Source organism: Lepidochelys kempii, chromosome 10 (assembly GCF_965140265.1).
Source record: "Lepidochelys kempii isolate rLepKem1 chromosome 10, rLepKem1.hap2, whole genome shotgun sequence".
Classification (NCBI taxonomy): Eukaryota; Metazoa; Chordata; order Testudines; family Cheloniidae; genus Lepidochelys; species Lepidochelys kempii.
This window is the reverse complement of record NC_133265.1, coordinates 56,414,260-56,427,559: the sequence shown is the minus strand read 5'-3', so window position 1 is coordinate 56,427,559 and position 13,300 is coordinate 56,414,260. Positions and strand designations below refer to the sequence as shown.

The following is a 13,300-nucleotide window of genomic DNA, read 5'->3' as shown; positions in this document are numbered from 1 at the left end:
CTGGAGGGAGGTAAAAAAAACAAACAAACAAACAAACAATCATTCAGTATGTTCAGCTTTGCAAAATAGGAAATTAATTTATGATCAGTTTCACAGTTTACTGTATTTCACAGTTTACTGCAGCTAGTACTTATTCTATCTTTTAAGTAAGTACTAACAGATAGAATAAATACTAGCTGCAGTAAACTGTGAAATACAGTAGGGTAAAACTGGTTGAAAATTAATATCAATATATCTCATCCAAAAATACCATATGCTGAACAAAGAAGGCTAAGTGAAAGAACAGTTCATTTCTAAAAATATATGATGTCTATAAAAACAGCCAGAGTCTTTGTGCTTTATTCTATGTCTCCTACTACAAATGGAGCATGCTTTCCAAACTAATCCATAAAGCTGCTCCTACCGCTCCTCCTCAAGACCCACTTCTACCATGATGCCTACAGAGAAGTGATAATGGCTAGACAGAAGGTCTGTGGGGATTGCTGGCACTTACTTATATTTCAAAACAATTCTGATGATTCAGAACCATCAAGTTATTCACACGTGTAACTTATGTAAATGTGTGATCATACAACTGTTAATCTTTCCCCTTCCCTGTTCCGCCCCCACCCTCCCCTACCCCTCTACCCTCCACCTACTAGCTGCACCTTGTCTTATATTAGAGTATTTATCATCAGGATAGGGTCTGTGTCATCCTGTACAACAGTACCTAGTACAATGGGGCCCTGACTTCGATTATGGTCCTTGGCTGCTACCATAATACAAACGATAAATAATAACAATTAGGTAAGTGTTGCCAGTTAAATGTTCAAGTTAGGATCGTTTACGGACTGAATTGGTCCCTGCTCCCTAATCCAGGGCTCTCGTGTGGGTTATGTGAGGAAGAGAGGTCCCTAAATTTACCTTACTTAACTTAGCCAATGTGATGTTTTCTACCATGGATGTTTTTATAGATGCTGACAATGGGAGCTGAGGTGCTTGGCATCTCACGGGATCAGGACTAATTACCTACAGGAAGAGTCCCATATTTTCCTCTGAATGCAACAGACACATATTTGAAATTACAAGGAAATAATAATTACAAGGAATCACAATTTAAAAATACAAATATAGGGGCTAAGACGTTCAAATGCAATGTTCCCTGGTTCATACCAAAACTTATATAGACCCCAAATTTAATGTAAACCAGACGTTTAATCTACTGGGATTTGCTTCTTCAATAAAAATTAGAAGTTGAATTTTCCTAGATTTTTACAATATATTTCTTCCTAAACAGGGTATCAGATTTCTTATAAGTGAGGTCAAAGAAAGTCCTTGTCCCGTTGGCTCTTGTATAGATAGTAACAGGTATGTTTCCCTAACTTGGCTCCAGTGACTCAGTTTCCATGTTCTGTGTGGTCAGCATCTAAATGTATTCTGTACAATCAAAATGGCTTACACAAAGTACAGTAGGGTGGCCCATGTTGTACCAGTATCCAAAATGGTGTTTGTCACAGGAAGGTACAGTCTGACTTTTGAAGTTTGACGTCATGCAAAGTTCTAAGTGATAAAAGGAAAAACTCTGAATTAAAAGAAAAAAACAAGGATATGTACAGAACCAAAAATATGATCTTTGGGTAGACTAATGGACACATTTCAATCCATAGCTAAATGGTTCAGTGTTATCTGGGGGTTTTTTGTTTTTTTTTAAATGTGTGGTGATTCACGACATTTACAATATATTGTATATCCCAACTAAAAACATATTCAAACACGGGACCAAAATGTTCATGTGTGCACACATGAAAATACCTGGATTTACACAGTCAAATGGATGGTTAGGTGCACAGTTCACTGGTTGTGCGCCCAGTTTGAAGAACTGGTGCACAAGCACAGATACCACATGCACTGCCCAACGGGGTTATGTTTTGATTTTCTACCTTCATCTGAGGCATCCATTATTGGCTACTGCCAGCAGCATGATATCAGACTGGACAGATCAATGCTCCAGTATCACAATTCTTATGTCCCTATGTATTTGACGCAGATATAAAACTTTCAACAGTCTACACAGATGCCACTAAATCCTTTTACATCGCCTTAAAATAAATTTCACTATACAAATTACTAAGGTGTAGTTTATTGATATTAACCATGTGGCAACAAATGTAAACACATGGCAATTTTGTACTATTTTAATGTTCCAGATCTCTGTTTCCCGTTGCCGTTTTCCCCACTATTTGTTGATTCTACACCAGGGACTGGCATTAAACTGCTAAGAAGCACCACTATTGAGAATAGTGTATGACAATGTGTGTGTATATTGAAATATATGCATATAAAATACCTAGACATTTAATTAATGGCACTCAGTAAAAATGTTTAAAAATATTGTGACCAATGTTATTTTAAATGAAAAGCAGAAGCATTAGTAAAACACCATCTGTATCAATTATTTTCTCACCGTATCCATATATTTCCACATCACAAATATCTTTCCATATTTATTTCTGGGAGATATAAATCTACTGAGATTTACTGAATCATTTGCAAGATACAATGTATCAAAGCCTGAGGGCTACCAAGCAATTTTCTTATCTTCTTGCTTACCGATAGGTATGTGATTCTGTCTAACAAGCTGCACAAGGTCCTCTGAACTTGTTGTAGAGCTGAGAAATGTACCATGTCCAATTCTGTCTGGAGGCAAGCCAAGAAGAATTTTGGTCTCCTCTTCTTTATTTGGGATCTAAAACAGAATACACCCCACCATGCACAGAGTCTGTAACGGCACTATACTGTAGCTGAATAATCAAAGTCCTACATCAGCCCCAGATCAGATCTGGGTTCTGGGTTTTTGTATTTGTACATTTTATCAACAAAGAAAATGAGAAATAAGTGTGTGTGTTAATTAGTATTAGTTATTATGCTTTGGAGAAGGAAGAGATGCAGGAACTGGAAGATGGAAGTGCACTCATTGGAAAACGGATAAAAGGACAGATTACATTAGTTATTTGCACTTCTGAAATACTTTTGATTGGAGGACCTCAATTTTCTTTACAAACCTTAATGAAATACGCCTCAACTACCTTGTGAAGGAAGGTTACAGTTATCTCCAATGTACAAATGGATAAACTCACGGCAGAACAGAGAAGTTACACAATAAGACAGAGACAGAAAGAAGAAGGTGAGGCACTCGGAAGCACATTTTCAGAGCACTGCACAAGAGTTTGATGCAAAAAACTCATTAATAATATCAGCCTTCATTTCCTAAAGGCACTACTTCTTTCAGAAATTAGAAGGTTTTCATTATTCATCAGGCCTGCTAAAACAAACTCTAGGTCGATCTTCAATGTTAGAGATCATACTCCAAATTCTCCTCGTCTCACATACACAAACAGCTAAAAATGTCAACAGAACTACTCATGTGAGTAAAACAGGTGCATAACAAGATCTACTATATGATATTCCAGATATACTTCAGGTAGGTGACAATGGATCAGTCAATATATGTGTAAATTTCAAATACAATAAATTACAGCCAATAGTTCCTCCAATAATCCTTAATGAGCAAGGCTTAGTCATGCTCTTGAATCAGGGTTTTCCCTATGATACTGAGGTCCTATTTGTTTCCATAATTTAATAAATCATGTAAGGACCTTGCAGGTTTAAAGGCAGAGTATGTTATGTTACTGTCATTCCTTCTGTGGTTCTCAACATTTATTGTATTATATCATTTACTGGATTGATCTATCCAAAATTAACACAGAATTCAAAACTGACAATAGCACCATTGAAACATTTCTTGTGACATCATAAATCACAGGAGTGGAGCCTGCATGGTTCTCTGGTGGTCTGTAACATCCCTAGAAAGGTAGGAGAGATTTAGTCAAGGTTACTTGACTAAGTTGGTTAGGTGGTTGGGTTTTGATTCTTTGGGGGGTTGATTCTTTGGGGGGGTTTTCCCTTCAAAATACATATAAATATATGAGTGTTTACTTTAAATTTCTCTTTCCTAACCCCATCTCTTCAAAATGCCATAAACTAGCATTACTTCGGCCTGAAAAACTGAAAATCCACAGATGTTACTTTTAGTTACAATAGGTTTTTATTTAAAGGAGGCTGCAGAAAAAAGTTAGCGCAAACATTAAGAATTTACCTCTGAAAGATGCAATGCCAGTTTCAGTCCTGCCTTTTTTGCTTCGAAAAGGGGTTCAAAAAAATCTTTGCCATGTCCTGCCTTGAAGAAAAATCCAAACAAAAATGCATGATTAATCAGGAGGTATTTTTTATTGAAACCTTTCCAATTATACAATCATGATGAAGTTTCATATTATTAATATAATCCATTCAAAAGCAGTTAATTTTAATCATTTTTCTTTTGCTATCTCATATAATCAAATATAGTGAATCAATTTTTTTCACCTCAATTTGAGAACTATAGTCTTCAACCTCTTTTCTTTTCTTTATAACAACAGCATATTAGGTGCTTGCATTTTATGTCTGTCTACATGACCCTGCAGTTCAGACTATGGGATGTGAACTGTAGTGCACACTGGCATGTCGCACTGTAACCCACCAAGTGAATGCTGAGGATGCAAACTAAAAGACACCTACTGCAATTCACACCCCCACAGACCAAACTGTGGGGCCTTGTAAACCAGCCTTAGTTCTCATTTTGTGTCTATTCTCAGTATTACTCAAAATGCCTCCACCCCAATCAATCTGATACAATCAGAGCAATGTGGTAGTAGATGCTTTCCTGGGCTCAGAAGTTGCTTTTAAGTTCCCTTTTTTGATAATTGTGTATCATTTTGTACATTTTCAATTTTTTGACAGACAGGTATTATCTTCACACCATGAATATGAGCAAGACATTTAACCAAGAACCAGCAAGTTTAAACTGACTAACTATATAGGGGAAACAGTGAAACTGACTACAGACAAATTGCTATTAAATGTACAAGTAAACAGTGAGACAATAAAGAGAAATGTATTTCCCTAATCATTTTAAATTCAGCAAATGTTACTAGTAACAACACATCAGTGTGTTTATTTTAGTTGATGGTGTCCTTTACATAAAGGGCAGCTGTTAAGAACCAAAACAACTTTCTGTCCAACCCCCTCAACTCCTTCATACATTCCAAAGTCAAGTAAAATGACTAAAAATAGGATTTGCCAGGCACGAACCATAATTCCAAGTACTACTGTGACTACTACTACCTGTTCTTCTGTCTTTAGATTGTGTGCCTTCTTTTATGTTTGAAAAACACCTTACACAACATTGTGGGTACTATTTAAAAGAAATTATATAATAATATAGCAACAACATTCTGCCTTCAGTGTTGGCCAATAACTGGTACTTCAGATGAAGGCAAAGCACCCCAAAATGCATCTATACCCATTTATACAATATTTTAGATGGGGGGAAATAATCGTTCCTAACCCTTGCTGTGAACAGTTAATGCCCCCAAAGGAAAATTATCCAAAGCACTAAGAGTAAAAATAAAATTTGATACTATAATCATTACAATGATAAAAGTACCCATCTTCAAGGAAAATAACTTACGGTGGGATCACCACTGAGGTCAAGCCCTACCACAATCCCATCGGTGGAAAGGAGGAACTCTTCAGCAAGTTTAACAGTTTCCTTGGCCACGATAGGTCCACCTCTTCTATCTATTGCTATTAAAAACCTAGAATAGAGATGTACACCTTACATTAAATATGAACAGTGACAGCAGGTGAAGGACAAAGAAACAATCTACTACCAGCAAAAGCAACACTACACTCAACTTAAATAGAAATTGCTTCTTTTGTCACAACTGTTATTGTAAAGCTCTGATGGCAAGTAACAGGGTAATTATGCATGTACAGAGAAGCACACAACAATACCAGTGCACCACGCTGTTATCACAGTGGCTGAATGACACATCTCTAATGCCCATGTGCATACCCGCTCTAATTCCAGCATTACATTCATGACATCTCCCTTCCAGCCATACTGGCTCCACTCTAGAGGCAAAAATGTAACACTGAAACAAAAGATTGGTCTTATATAGCTGAACACAAGGAGCTAGAACTCAACCCTCACTTGGGATAAACTGATTTTCTTTCAATAATTTTATTGGCATGGTTTGGTTCTTCCTTTTTCATAAAACCAAAACAACTTTTTCCAAGCCCTGGGAAAGGAAAGATCTGGTAAGCTGCATCTCCAGAGAAGGACCTCTAAATACTTCTTAAAAAACATACATCATCTCACATAAGACACAGCAAAGAGTTCTCCTGTCCTCTGGACAGGCAACATCCTTCCAGCCACTGCCTATACTGGCATCAGGTCCTAGTCTGGCTACTAGCCTGCACACCAAAGTTCTAACTTTTATATATCAACTCTTTCTCTGAAGCTACTACCAATGCTGTTTTCTGGATTAGCCAGCAAGACCTCCCGGCTCAGACAATTCAGCCCCTCCCTTCCACAAAGAGCTTAGAATTTGACCTCTGCAACACCCTACATCTCAGGCACAGGCAAAAGATATTAAGGCCAATCCATAAGATACTAAGGAACCTCCTAACTGGCTGTACAAATGCTGACAACTGTGACATAGTATTATATTGTTATGATGTAATGTATACAAATGATACATGTATCTTAATTCACATTTATATCTAGTTTGTTATTATTACACCTCTACTATTAAGAGGCGCAATATATTTTGCCAGAAAAACCAAAAAAACTTTATGGTCCAAATTTTCAAAGGCAATATGTAGCAAACAGAAAAATTTTGGAGTGCAAAAAGTTAACTGTGTTCACACATAAGTGACCCTGTGGGGGATGCAATTACTCATTCAGCCTGCACAATGTGGATTTCTGCAGGTGCACCACTGCAACCCTCTTTGAGAAGGTAGATAGTTTACCTTAGATAGTTTACAGAAGGCCCACAAAAGAAGTCAAGAACTAAGGACAACTTTTCAGAGCAGATTTTTAACCTGTATTATTAGTTTCTTGCAAAAATTAATTTTATAGTTCCCACAGAGGAAAGCTGGATCCCTAACTAGTGGCTGTTTATCTTCTTCGGGTTTCCCACCATTTAGTTATCAAGTTTCTGACTTATAAACAATTCTGAAAGGTTTTAATAAACTCATTTTGTTATTGGTTCATGTTTTTTGAGTTTCTCTAAGATTTTTCAATTCTCAAAAACAAGTGAAACTCAGAAGAAAATTGTACATGGTAACCAGTGCTCCTGCATATAGCTACACAGGTGCTGTCTGCGCAGTGTGTGTTTTTTTCTACATCAACTTCACTGGGGTGGGTTGGTCATTTTAAAATAATTCAAACTTTTTAAAAATTGTCCAATATATTTGTACTTTTTATTTGTTTATGGTCGGTAGTTTTCTGTTTGTTGATTTTTTGTTTGTGGGTGTTTTTTGTTTGTTTTAAAGAGGAACAAAACTGCCGAAGGTTTGTACATGATAAAAGTCTGACAGGCCATTTCACAGTAAAAGCAGCTTTCCCAGAGGATCAAAGTAAGCATGTTAGTGAAACAACAGTTCAATGTTCAGCAATTAGCCAAACAAACAGTAAATGGCTGCAGAAACTCTCACTGTGATTACTGTATTATTTCAAAGAAAATCACTAGAATTCCATAACAGAGGGGAAGACACATTACACCTATATTGGTGATTATTAGGTTCACTTTTGATAACTGGTTTAAAATTCAAGTTTATATTATTTGTTAAATTACTAATAGAAACTGTAGTGTCTTTCTAAGGCCTGATCTACACAGTGTCATTGTACCAGTATAACTAATTTGGTAGTGGGTTGATTTTTTTAACCAAACTAGTTAAACCAGTACAACCCTTCATCTGGATAAAGTTATGCAAGTAAAATGGTGCCCTATACCCATGTAGTACACCTCTATCCCAATACAACGTGGTCCTCAGGAGCCAAAAAATCTTACTGCGTTATAGGTGAAACCACGTTATATCGAACTTGCTTTGGCCTCGAGCATTTCCGTTATTAATAGTCAGAAAATCATTTTTGTTAGAACTAACATGGTGTATGCAGTAAATAAATCTGTTCTACAATGGCTAAACTGTATCTCCTTTTTTTAATTACAACAATTATTTTATAAGCTTACTTAAAAGATACAGTGTATTAACAACAAAGGTACTAAACACTACTAAATGCAACCATGTGGGCTAGGTTTCATCATACATCAATCGTTTGATCTACGGGTAATGCTTAGGAAAATGCAAAATTCACATAAAATATCAGAAAACGCTTTTAATTACCCATCTTTACAAATTGTTGTAAAAAAGGATTTTGGTATTTTAGCAAATAGGAGCATGGGCCACTTTGTCACTTAGCCAACTACGTTATACGTAGATTGTTAAGTAATATGAACTGTTAACTATTAAATAGTTTGAACACATTTTGGAGATGGGAGTTTTTTACGTATAGAAAAGGTTAAAATGAAGCTAAAAATGGTAAAGTACTCATGTTTTAGAGACACTGATAAAATAGTAAATACTTTTTTTTGGTGTACAAGATGCTTTCTTATTTAAGATGCACCCCTTAAAAAATATTTAATTTTTAAAAAAACGTCAAAAATCATCCAGTTTCTATATAAATTCCTCCCCAGCATTCATGATCTGTAAACCTTGGCCAAGCACTAGGTTCATAAGAAAATCCCAGATCAGAAGATTTTCACGTTATTTTACCTGACATCTATATCCAAATCCTCCTCTTTACACTGTTTTATTCCTTCAAGTACAGCTTCCACGTATGCCCTTTTGGTCATGCCTATAAAACACACACACAAGCATAAGCACATCTGGTCTGAGTAGATATAAGCGAACTGATTATAAAAAGTTACGTTTGATAAAATCGTAGACTGACCATGAAAATATTTTTCATTTTACCTTCCCCCCCCCATTTTACCATTTGATCTTATATTTTATTTGCACTTTGGGATGGTAGTTTCATTCTCCATCTTGATTTTATTCTGTGATTTTACATTTTGTATAGGGCTGGTTTTACCAACAAATGTAATTTTACTTTGAGGCCTCCCTTTGGATTTTGTTTGCTCTGAGTTTGTGGAGAAAAGAAAAATAACTTTACAGAAGAGTCTAACAATAGGGTTTCCTGATGCACCACTGAAATATTTGTTTAAAAACAATAAAAAGATTAAGAGAAATAAGAAAGAAAATGTAGCAGCTATTACAAGAAACAAAACTACAGTAAGGCTATGTCTCCACTACAGCCTATGTCACCATAATTTGTGTCACTCCGGGGTACGAATAAAATAGCCCCCCGAGTGACGTAAGTATACTGACATAAGCACTTGTGTGCACTGGATAGTGAAGCTATGACAGGAAAGATTTTGGCTCAATATGTAATTCCCTCCCACACCCCACCCCCAAAAAATCTTACTAAAAGGAAAATTTTATCCACATTATCATTTTCATTATTCAGTTCACTGCAAATAATTATATTTATAACACTGAACATACGTATGTGCATGTATTTTTTTATTTATATTTTTATATAAATATATGGATTGGGAAAAAAATCACCCATGGAGCAATTCCACTGGTTTCAATGAAATTACAAGAGGAATTTGCCACTATATGAAAGATTTGACAGTGGGACATTCACTGATTTGTTTCTAAATCTGTCACATTTACTGAAACAACTGGATTTCAAAAGTGACTCCAGCAGTTATTTACATGTCAGTCAAAATTCACTAGGTACTATCCAAACCATATTGTTAATATTAACTTTATAATGTGAGAGGTTCTATAATATAATCTAGAATACTAATTAAAAGTCAGAACACTTTGTACCAGTGCCATTTTCTTCTCTAGGTGTGCTCCTTAACTCCAGATACTTGACCCCATCAGCAGCAAATTCTTTAATAACATCTTTAGTTACCTGGTTAAAAACAGCATATACAATATTTTGAAATTAAAGATTTATAATTTGTTACACTGGATGACTCAAAGATAAAGACATGCATGTAAGCTTTCAGTGTGAAACATGGAAATATAGTTACATAATATTAATAGGAGTTGTTGTTTAAATCCCATGGTGTTTACCTTTCTGTCCAGTTTTATCAGGGTATCAAAGCTGCTCTGGCCAATGGGGATTTCAGTGACAATGTGCTGACACAGTACCTCCCTCCACTGCCCTACCAATGGCAATGACCTCTTTCTTAGCAATCCTGACCACCTGGAGGGCTGTACTGGCCGCCTGAAACCCCTTCTGGAGAGAAAACGTTCACAACGCTTTGCACCACTCTGCACCCTGAGATATGCTTTCCCACCAGCAGATCTCCCTCTCTGTGCTGGACTCAGAAGTGAACATAGTACAGCTCTAGTAAGGAACTCTGCATATACATTGAGACAAAGAAGTATTAGGAGACTCTGCTAAATTAAAGCATAGGTAAATATGAATGGATATCACATTCATAATTGATTATCAGTTCAGTCATCTGAGAGCACAGACTGACTTCCAATATTGGTAGCTCACTGCTCTGAAGAAAAGAAAATGAAAATGTCAGTTACGTAGAATATGACATTTCTAAATTCTCACTTTTTACAGAAATATTTTTTACATGCCATTGACTAATGTATTACTGAATCTCTAAGCTCAATAATTTACAATCAGCTCCATTTGGCATTTACACACTGGGCACAGATACAAGTGCAATAACTTTTCTTGCTACCTTTGCAAGGAGTTGTTTTTGAAAGAGAAATGCTCTGATTTTTTAAAACAAAGCCTTGTACAACTTACCAGTAATATATCTTCGGTCCTATTGGTAATCTGATGAATGATATTAAACATCTGAAAACATCTACAACAAAAAAGTTAAAAGGATAAGCATATAAAAGTGTGCTGGTGTGATGAGCATTCCCACTTGCAAACCCATACCTGAATAACATGTATTCACTGGCTTCGTTGCGGCACAGACTGAATCATCATAATTGTCCTTTCTGGCCTTAAAAATTATTAATTCAGTAGCGATTAAATGTAGAGCATGTATAGTGTAAAGCATTTACTAAGAATCTTTGTTTGCCTATGTGTTAAGTTACTAGCTATATTCATGCCCAACTAGGAAATCTTGCTTGATTGGATTTTCTCTAAAGAGCCCAGGCTCTCTGTAAATATTTTCAATCATCTGATTAAAAGGAAAACAAAATTAATAAGAAAGATTACAAGGGATACATGTTCCGTTTGTACACAAGAAAGAAGTGACTTCACAGATTTAAGAAATGAAAAAAATATCTTCTCCTAAGGATATTTTTAAAAAGTAATAATTTTCTTAATGATGTTAAAATATGATGAAATTACATTTACAAATTACAAAAACAAACCCCAAAACCTTCAATTTTAATTATGTTTTCTACAGCCACACAGTGCAAGCTTACAGATTCTACTGGTTTCAATGTATTCATAAAGGACCGGGGGGGGTGTAATAGAAGTTGGGAGAATTAAGGTTGTAATTTATAGATCGGGGTAGGCAAACTACGGCCTGCAGGCCATACCTGGCCCCTCAGGGCTTTGGATCCGGCCCGCAGGACTGCTCCCCGTGGTGCCGCAGGCCCCGCACTGCAGGCTCCATGCATTGCTCTTGCCTCCAGGCACCGCCCCCCACAGCTCCGATTGGCTGGGAATGGGGAACCGCAGCCAATGGGAGCTTTAGGGGAGGTACCTGGAGGCGTGGCAAAGGCAGCACGTGGAGCTTTGTGCCCCTCCTCCCCCAGGGGCTGCGCAGGGACATAGTGCCGGCCACTTCCCGGAGTGGTGCCACGTGGGGCCAGGGCAAGTAGGCAAGGAGCCTGCCCTGGCCCAGGTGAACACAGCTGCCACCACCAGGCTGGAGCCTGAACCCCTCCTGCACCCCATCCTCCAACTCCCTGCCCTAATCCCCCTGCCTGCACCTCGCACCCCTCCTGCACCCCAACTCCCTGCCCTGAGCCCCCTGCTGCACCCTGAGCTCCCTGTACCGAGCTCCCTCCCAACAGTCCACACCCCTCCTGCACCCCTGCCCTGAGCCCCCCAGACACCCCGTACCCCTCCTCTGCTCCAATCCCTTGCCCTAAGCCTGTTCCTGCACACTGCAACCCCTACCACACCCCGCACTCCCTCCCGTACCCCAACCCTCTGCCCTGGCCCTGCATACAATTTCCCCACCCAGATGTGGCCCTCAGCCCAAAAAGTTTGCCCACCCCTGTAATAGATACTCACTCTTCCAAAGTCCTTTTCTTCCCCTTGTCAATCATTGTCATTCCATTATGGATTTGAAGATATGGTTTCTGGGCCACAAGTTTCTTCATAGTAACAGAACTGATGGAGCCATTCAAGTGAGCGTGGAGCTCCTATGTTGTAAACAAATCAAGAGGAGTGGAGGGTATATTTAATTTCAATTAGATTTCAGGGTTTTTTTTCTTTTATGTTGTATTGCTTTTTTATTAGAAGGTTGAAAATAAAAGATTTCCCGACCAATCCTGTCTCTGCATTTGGCAAATAATGACTATTTTGACTTGTGTTTCTATATGCCGGTGCCCCAAATGAGATTGTCTTATTTACTTCTCATTGGGAGCGTTAGCGGTGATATCAGCAAGAATGTAGGTGCCACTATGAAGAGTGTTAAAGTCTCAATAGTCTTAGGGGGTGGAGGGAAAACAGATCTTACTTTTTAAGATTTTAAAATAATTTAGAACATGAGCACTATTCCTTACTCAATTCTATAATCGGTCAAATCTGGGCCTAAACTGGTTCATCGTCTTCTTAATTAGACTAAAAAAGCAGCATTTTTTCGACCCAGGCATATTCTTCCTTTTCTCTTAAGAGCACATGAAAGCATAGTGAGCTCTCACTTCCCTCTATAAACAGAAAACAGAATTAGCAATTGAACTGCGCTCCTTGAATTTAGAACTCACGACTTGTTCCAGCCTCTCTCTCGAACCCAATCATCCTTTACTCAGCTCCACACTTCATTAAGCATCACCCTCTTCTCTGTCCCTTCTCACAATCTTGCTGCCCATCATTTGGAATAGTCTTCTTGTGTCGCTCCATCTTACTTCAAAATTTGTCTGCAAAATACCTAGCTTGTCCCACACATCTTCACTCTCCTGCCCCTCCCCTTTTAGCACCTGTTTTTATTAGGGCAAAAATTGGCAAAATGTTTTCACAAAATGCTTGACTGATAAATATGATGACATTTTTACTATCGCTGTAAAATACTTAAAAATAATATAATACTAAATGTACAATAAAACATAGAAGGGGTGATTGTCAGAAGTGCTGAGCAACCACAAG

The 13,300-nt window shown here is 37.6% G+C and overlaps 1 protein-coding gene across 10 annotated transcripts in view; it reads right to left on the bottom strand.

Moving 5' to 3' along the window:
- The window catches only part of MAPDA (N6-Methyl-AMP deaminase), a 103,805-nt gene that overhangs the window by 32,552 nt on the left and 57,953 nt on the right, over positions 1–13,300 (bottom strand). For 8 of the 10 annotated variants that reach the window (XR_012153978.1, XR_012153981.1, XR_012153976.1 and 5 more), the window contains 8 exons: positions 12,227–12,357; positions 10,772–10,832; positions 9,823–9,910; positions 8,698–8,779; positions 5,546–5,672; positions 4,136–4,216; positions 2,590–2,725; positions 1,439–1,539 (listed from right to left, as the gene is read on the bottom strand). Coding sequence is in view for 4 of the 10 variants with exons in the window: in XM_073303712.1 (XP_073159813.1) it covers positions 1,439–1,539; positions 2,590–2,725; positions 4,136–4,216; positions 5,546–5,672; positions 8,698–8,779; positions 9,823–9,910; positions 10,772–10,832; positions 12,227–12,357 (807 nt within the window). In the remaining 6 variants the exon portion in view is untranslated. Of the gene's footprint in view, positions 1–1,438; positions 1,540–2,589; positions 2,726–4,135; positions 4,217–5,545; positions 5,673–8,697; positions 8,780–9,822; positions 9,911–10,771; positions 10,833–12,226; positions 12,358–13,300 lie in introns of those variants that run through there. The other 2 variants (XM_073303715.1, XM_073303714.1) reach the window with 2 other exon arrangements.